Source organism: Salmo salar, chromosome 04 (assembly GCF_965601325.2).
Source record: "Salmo salar chromosome 04, fSalSal1, whole genome shotgun sequence".
In the NCBI taxonomy this organism is placed as follows: domain Eukaryota; kingdom Metazoa; phylum Chordata; class Actinopteri; order Salmoniformes; family Salmonidae; genus Salmo; species Salmo salar.
Genome location: NC_138294.1, coordinates 51,702,548 through 51,710,102, shown reverse-complemented (window position 1 = coordinate 51,710,102; position 7,555 = coordinate 51,702,548). Strand labels below are relative to the sequence as shown.

General features: G+C 39.0%; 1 protein-coding gene across 1 annotated transcript; it reads left to right on the top strand.

Annotated features, from left to right (window-relative positions):
• The first annotated feature begins 1,903 nt into the window (after nucleotides 1-1,903).
• On the top strand, nucleotides 1,904-5,539 carry LOC123742353 (fibroblast growth factor receptor homolog 1-like). Its single transcript, XM_045716250.2, has 8 exons — nucleotides 1,904-2,420; nucleotides 2,543-2,641; nucleotides 4,291-4,451; nucleotides 4,580-4,717; nucleotides 4,809-4,920; nucleotides 5,012-5,111; nucleotides 5,228-5,327; nucleotides 5,471-5,539. Exons 1-8 carry the CDS (start codon nucleotides 1,904-1,906, stop codon nucleotides 5,537-5,539), a joined length of 1,296 nt encoding a protein of 431 aa, XP_045572206.2.
• The last annotated feature ends 2,016 nt before the right edge of the window (nucleotides 5,540-7,555 follow it).

The following is a 7,555-nucleotide window of genomic DNA, read 5'->3' as shown; positions in this document are numbered from 1 at the left end:
GTAATAAATTCTCAGATCCTATTGTAGGTGAGTCGTGTAATCATATGTAATGTGAGATGGAAAGCTTACTGTTGACAGTTTCTCAAGCTCTGATGTAACTGGTGAATATGTATTTTCTCAGGAGGTGGCAGATTAAACGGGATGTTCTACATTCTAATCAGTATTTCTGGGTTTACTGTCACCATTGTCATTTTAATGGCAATTCTGTGGATGAGGAAGTAAGCTTACACCACTTGTAAAGCTATCAAACATTTGTACCTTTCCTAAATACAGTATCGGCAGTAGATGTGACTGTTCCATACTGGATGCAAGTTTACTACACCAAATACAGCTGATAACATACAGTACCAGTCGAAAGTTTGGACACGCCTACTCATTCCAGGGTTTTTCATAATTTTTTTTACTATTTTCTACATTGTAGAATAATAGTGAAGACATAAAAACTATGAAATAACACATATGGAATCATGTAACCAAAAAAGTGTTAAACAAATCAATCAATATTTTGTATTTTAGATTCTTCAAAGTAGCCACCCTTTGCCTTGATGACAGCTTTGCACACGCTTGGCATTCTCTTAACCAGCTTCATCTGGAATGCTTTTCCAACAGTCTTGAAGGAGTTCCCACATATGCTGAGCACTTGTTGACTGCTTTTCCTTCACTGTGGTCCAACTCATCCCAAACCATCTCAATTGGGTTGAGGTCGAGTGATTGTGGATGTCAGGTCATCTGATGCAACACTTCATCACTCTCCTTCTTGAAATGTTCCTGATTGACTGACCTTCATGCCTTAAAGTAATGATGGAGTGTTGTTTCTCTTTGCTTATTTGAGCTGTTCTTGCCATAATATGGACTTGGTATTTTACCAAATAGGGCTATCTTCTGTATACCACCCCTACCTTGTCACAACACAACTGATTGGCTCAAACACATTAAAAAGGAAAGAAATTCCACAAATTAACTTTTAACAAGGCACACCTGTTAATTGAAATGCATTCCAGGTGACTAACTCATGAACCTGGTTGAGAGAATGCCAAGAGTGTGCAACGCTGTCATCAAGGCAAAGGGTGGCTACTTTGAAGAATCTCAAATATTTTTGTGGTTTGTTTAACCTAAATGTATTTTCACCAAAAATGACAGACCCAAATCTAACTGCCTGTAGCTCAGGCCCTGAAGCAAGGATATGCATATTCTTGGTACCATTTGAAAGGAAACACTTTGAAGTTTGTGGAAATGTGAAAGGAATGTAGGAGAATATAACACAATAGATCTGGTAAAAGATAATACAAAGAAAAAAAACAATAGTTATTATGTATTTTTTTTGTACCATCATCTTTGAAATGCAAGAGAAAGGCCATAATGTATTATTCCAGCCCAGGTGCAATTTGGATTTTGTCCACCAGATGGCAGCAGTGTATGTGCAACGTTTTAGACTGATCCAATGAACCAATGTATTTCTGTTCAAGATTTTGTATCAAGACTTCCAAAATGTGCCCAATTTGTTTATTAATAACTTTTCATGTTCAAAATTGTGCACTCTCCTCCAACAATAGCATGGTATTCTTTCACTGTAATAGCTACTCTAAATTGGACTGTGCATTTAGACTAACAAGAATTTAAGTTTTCTGCCCATATCAGATATGTCTATGTCCTGGGAAATTTTCTTGTCACTTACAACCTCATGCTAAGCGCATCAGCCTATGTTAGCTCAACCGTCCCGTGGACGGAACATCGATCCCGAAAAAGTAAACTTTTTTGGTTACTACGTGATTCCATGTGTTATTTCATAGTTTTGATGTCTTCACTATTATTCTACAATGTAGAAAATAGTAAAAATAAAGAAAAACTCTGGAACGAGTATGTGTGTCCACACTTTTGACTGGTAATGTATAATACTACTAACATGCTTCATATCCTTTCCAGGTATCGCACTTTGATTCACACCATTCGAGAGCTGCAGGGTGTTGAGGGTCTATTGGGCAGAGCTCCTCCATCTAACCCCACAGATAGAAGTCCCCTAACCTTGAGGAAGTGTTTGGGGGGTGAGACTAGAAGCCATCCCACACGAGAGCTTGTCTCTGTCACTCTGGGACAGGAGTCACAGGACACCAGCTTAACCACTCCCCTTGAAAGGCAGACAACCAACTCTGCTTCTAGGACTCTCTGGAGACCACGGCAAACTGTAAACTTACTGTGGAGAAAAAGCAACAGTGTAAAAAAAACATTCTCATATTTGAATTTAGCTGTGAAATGGTGTAACAGTGTGGACTTCATTTCCCAGGGTTCCTGCTTCAACACGTCTTTGCTAGGTCTACAGCATATCATCAAAGCAGGGCGGGAAGGGGTGTACTACAAGGCTAAGATGATACGTGGCACCTGCAAGGGCCACTTCATTGTCACCTGCAAGACTATCAAAGAGGGTTAGGACACATCCATCAAGCTCACTAACACATTCATCATCAATACCAAAAAGACAATGCACTTTAATCATTACAATAATATCAATCACAGAATAATGCCCTCCAACCCTCACCATCTGTAGGGGCTACTCACAGGAGAGTAGCCAGAGAGGTGAGCATCATGAGGAAGCTGGGTACCCACAAGAACGTGCTGCAGCTGCTAGACTGGAACATCACACAGGGTAAGAGTCACATACTACACGCTTCAAAAATATAAACGCAACATGTAAAGTGTTGGTCCCATGTTTCATGAGCTGAAATAAAAGATCCTAGACATCTTCCGTACTCACAAAACCCTTATTTCTCTCAAATGTTGGGCACAAATTGGGCACAAATTTTGAATATGTGGACAACTACAAATACCTAGGTGTCTGGTTAGACTGTAAACTCTCCTTCCAGACTCACATCAAACATCTCCAATCCAAAGTTAAATCTAGAATTGGCTTCCTATTTCGCAACAAAGCATTCACTCATGCTGCCAAACATACCCTCGTAAAACTGACCATCCTACCGATCCTTGACTTCGGCGATGTCATTTACAAAATAGCCTCCAATACCCTACTTAATAAACTGGATGCAGTCTATCACAGTGCCATCCTTTTTGTCACCAAAGCTCCATATACTACCCACCACTGCGACCTGTACGCTCTCGTTGGCTGGCCCTCGCTTCATACACGTCGCCAAACCCACTGGCTCCAGGTCATCTACAAGACCCTGCTAGGTAAAGTCCCCCCTTACCTCCGCTCACTCACCCCCAAAGCCAATTCCTCCTTTGGCCGTCTCTCTTTCCAGTTCTCTGCTGCCAATGACTGGAACGAACTACAAAAATCTCTGAAACTGGAAACACTTATCTCCCTCACTAGCTTTAAGCACCAGCTGTCAGAGCAGCTCACAGATCACTGCACCTGTACATAGCCCATCTATAATTTAGCCCAAACAACTACCCCTTCCCCTACTGTAATTATTTATTTTGCTCCTTTGCACCCCATTATTTCTATTTCTACTTTGCACTTTCTTCCACTACAAATCTACCATTCCAGTGTCTTACTTGCTATATTGTATTTACTTTGCCACCATGACATTTTTTGCCTTTACCTCCCTTATCTCACCTCATTTGCTCACATTGTATATAGACTTATTTTTCTACTGTATGTTTGTTTTACTCCATGTGTAACTCTGTGTTGTTGTATGTGTCGAACTGCTTTGCTTTATCTTGGCCAGGTCACAATTGTAAATGAGAACTTGTTCTCAACTTGCCTACCTGGTTAAATAAAGGTAAAATAAAAAATAAAATAAAAATTAGTTTACATCCCTGTTAGTGAGCATTTCTACTTTGCCGAGATAATCCATCCACCTGACAGGTGTAGCATATCAAGAAGCTGATTAAAAAGCATGATCATTACACAGGTGCACCTTGTGCTGGGGACAATAAATGGCCACTCTAAAATGTGACTTCTGAAGGTAATTGGTTGCACCAAATCTTATTTAGGGGCTTCAATTCTTTTCACTTTTTTTTAAACAAGTTATTTTTTTCCTTTCACTTCACCAATTTGGACTATTTTGTGTAGGTCTATTACATGAAATCCAAATAAAAACCATTTAAATTACAGGTTGTAAAGCAACAAAATAGTAAAAACGCCAAGGGGGCTGAATGAATACTTTTGCAAGGCACTGTATGAACTGCAACTCAGTAAAATCTTAGAAATTGTTGCATGTTGAGTTTATATTTTTGTTCAGTATTGTTTATTTAGCATTGATTGTTTCTGCATCTTGTCCCATGGTAAAAAGTGGAAAGGTGGTTTTGTGTGTATTTTATTTCCCTTTCCTCCAGCTCCTTACATGCTGATCCTAGAGTCGGTGAGCAGTGGGACACTGCGCAGTTTCCTTCAAGTGAATCAAGACCAACTGAGCAGGGACAGTCAACTGCAAAATCTCTTCACCACAGCAGCATATCACATTGCCCATGCCATGAGACACCTGTGCTCTAAAATGGTACATTAAAATAATTCTAAATATCCATCAACAATGTCATATATTAAAAAACAATTCCTGTGGTCACCACACATACATATTTGACTACAGTCCCCATCAATTCTGTTCCACAATTGTTCATACTACAGGTGGTGCACTGTGACCTAGCCCTGAGGAACATTATGGTGAACCATTTTCCCAAAGAGGTGAAGCTGGCAGAGTTTGGACTGGCCCAAGACCTGACTCACAAAAGGAGCCATCGCAGCAGCTGCAAAGGGAACCACATGGTGAGGAGGACTGTACTGAAGTCACCCAGACATTGTGACCAGAGCATAAAGCTACCTCTAACTTGGCTGTTCTTTGTGCTTCGGTTCACAGCAAAGTGTGCCCCTGCGTTGGTATCCCCCAGAGTACTTCAGAAACAACTACTACAGCTTCAAAGGGGATGTCTGGGCATTTGGCATTGTGCTGTGGGAGATGCAAACATTTGGTAAGATGGAAAGAGCACCTGAGATGAACTGAATAAAATGTATTCACTAATGTATTAATAATGAGTCATTAATGATTCATCTTAATCTTAGGGACCTTACCATATCCTAACCTGGAAGCTCCAGAGTTGGTGGTGCGCTACGTCTGCTCTGGACAAAGGAACTCAGTACCAGAGACATGTAGGCCAGAGATGTGAGAAATGGTCCCCTTTCTGGTTAATTTTTAATGTAATATTTCCAGGAATATCGACTGCTCTTGTCTATTTGCATGATACTGGTGTGCTAGTAAATTGACCCCTTTACTTCTAGACTGCAGATGATTAGGGACTGTTGGCTGGAGCCCAACACCCAAAGGCCCTCCTTCAACGACATAGTCAGAGACCTGGAGAACATCCTGGAGGATGATGAAGTAAGTGTGGCTTCTTCAGTTAGCATTCCTTCTGCATCTCATATCCTTCTCTGTGGATTCAAATTATTTAAGAGGCAATCTGGGCATGCAACATTTTACCTTTTCAGGCAGTTCCTTGTTTTTGTATATTGTCTGCACTGCAGGATTACGTCAAAATGGACAACGGAGTCCTAATGGCCAATATTGAATTTGGCGACCAAGGTCAAATCTAACCCACTCACCTTCACGAAGACTAAATATGTGTAAGTTACTTCAAGTAGCATAACATGTTTGGATGTGCATGTTTGCAAAACCTGTTTTTTTCCTTTACTTAAGGTAGTAGGCAGTGGTGTAAAGTACTTAAGTAAAAATACTTTAAGTGCTACTTAAGTCGTTTTTTGGGGTATCTGTACTTTACTTGACTATTTATATTTTTGACAACTTTTACTTTTATTCCACAACATGCCTAAAGAAAATAATGTACTTTTTACTCCTTACATTTTCCCTGTAACCCAAAAGTACTCATTACATGAGGAAAATTGTCTAATTCACGCACTTATCAAGAGAACATCCCTGGTCATCCCTACATCCCTGGTCCCTACTCACTAAACACAAATACTTTGTTTCGAAATTATGAGTGTTGGAGTGTGCCCATGGCTTCCGTAAATTTTAAAAACAAGAAAATCATGTTGTCTGGTTTGCTTAATATAAGACATTTTAAATTATTTATACTTCTACTTTTGATACTTAAGTACATTTAATACCAAATACTTTTAGACTTTTACTCAAGTAGTATTTTACTGGGTGACTTTCACATTTACTTGAGTCATTTTCTTTTAAGATATCTTTACTTTTACTCAAGTATGAAAATTGGGTACTTTTTCCACCACTGGTAGTAGGTCTACCACAATGAAACGATATAGAATAATGCATCCTAAAAGGCCTACAGATCCCCTCAGGTACAAATAATAAGAACATTATTCACGTGATACAGTATCTAACTGGTGCACAGGATTTGGTTCCAATGCAACATTTTCATTGTGTGTGTTAGAAAAGCTGTACATGTCATTAAATAGGCTACAATTGTTACTGATTTTGATATTCTTTAAGTCAATTTATGTGTAGTGTAGGCCAGGACTCAGGTTTTTGTCCAGGGGTTCATGAAAGAATTAGGGTTAGGCCTACTAAGATTTATGGATTTGAAATAAAGGGGAGTAGCAAGTTAGCCAGCTAAGTTCTTGAAAAAAGACACCACAAACACTGCTAGACAGTCTAGAGACACAGTCCCATGCCTATCTTTGGCAGCAGTGGGTAGTAACGCTCTACAAGTAACATGTACTTAATTAAAGCTGCAACATGTACCTTTTTGGGTGACCCAACAAAAAATCACATAGAAATGTGAGTTATAGATCTGTCATTCTATTTGAAAGCAAGTCTAAGAATGATATGTCTAAGAAGCGGTAGATCTGTTCTTTGTGAGCTATTTCTATGCTTCCCATTTTTTACTTTAGTTTTTATGTCTTTTATTTTTGGTTTTGTACACCAGTTTCAAACAGTTGAAAATACAATATTTTTGGTTATGGGAAAAAATATTTCACACTGGTTCAGATGGTACAATGATTCTCTAAACTAAACTTGTTTGTTTTGTCACATAAAATTCAATTAGGCAAACTATTAGAATTTTAGCAACCAGTAAATGGGAGAGCGATTTCTGCATAGTGCATCTTTAAGCACATTTTCCCCTTACAAAAAACACTGCAGTTTTGAAATTGCAGTAAAAGTGCAGCAACTGCAGTCGACTTGTGGTTTTTTGGACGCAGTAATTTCAGAATAACTGCAGTGTACTGCAGTTGAACTGCTGTTAAACTGCACTGAGACTGCAATCTTTTTATGTAAGGGTTGGTGTCACTAGTACTTTTCTAGTTACTCTGTGGGCTGTACTTGAAGTAGCATGTTCCCGGGAGGGACGTTATGTTCACTGTCAACAACTGGTGCTGGTCATAGTGCTGGCAGGCTGAAATAATAAATGAATGTCAAATCAATTACACTAAGTTGTTGTTCTTTCTGTTTGCTGTTACAGTTTACCATATGGTATAACAATTACCAAACAAAATTTGTTAGTAGGCAATTCTGCCACTTTATAACCAGTTATTATGCTGTTATTAGCACTGCTGATTTGCAAAAAAATTGTTGCCCTTTTTTTGTTAGTCTTACTGCACGATTTCTTGTTTTTGTCATTTTTAAGCTTC

Excerpts from the sequence above, each read along its gene's own strand:
- LOC123742353 (XM_045716250.2), top strand. The coding sequence starts at position 1,904 with ATGCTTCATATCCTTTCCAGGTATCGCACTTTGATTCACACCATTCGA. Across the intron at positions 4,718-4,808 it reads GCTGCAAAGGGAACCACATG|CAAAGTGTGCCCCTGCGTTG; the intron begins GTGAGGAGGACT and ends TTCGGTTCACAG. Across the intron at positions 4,921-5,011 it reads GTGGGAGATGCAAACATTTG|GGACCTTACCATATCCTAAC; the intron begins GTAAGATGGAAA and ends TCTTAATCTTAG.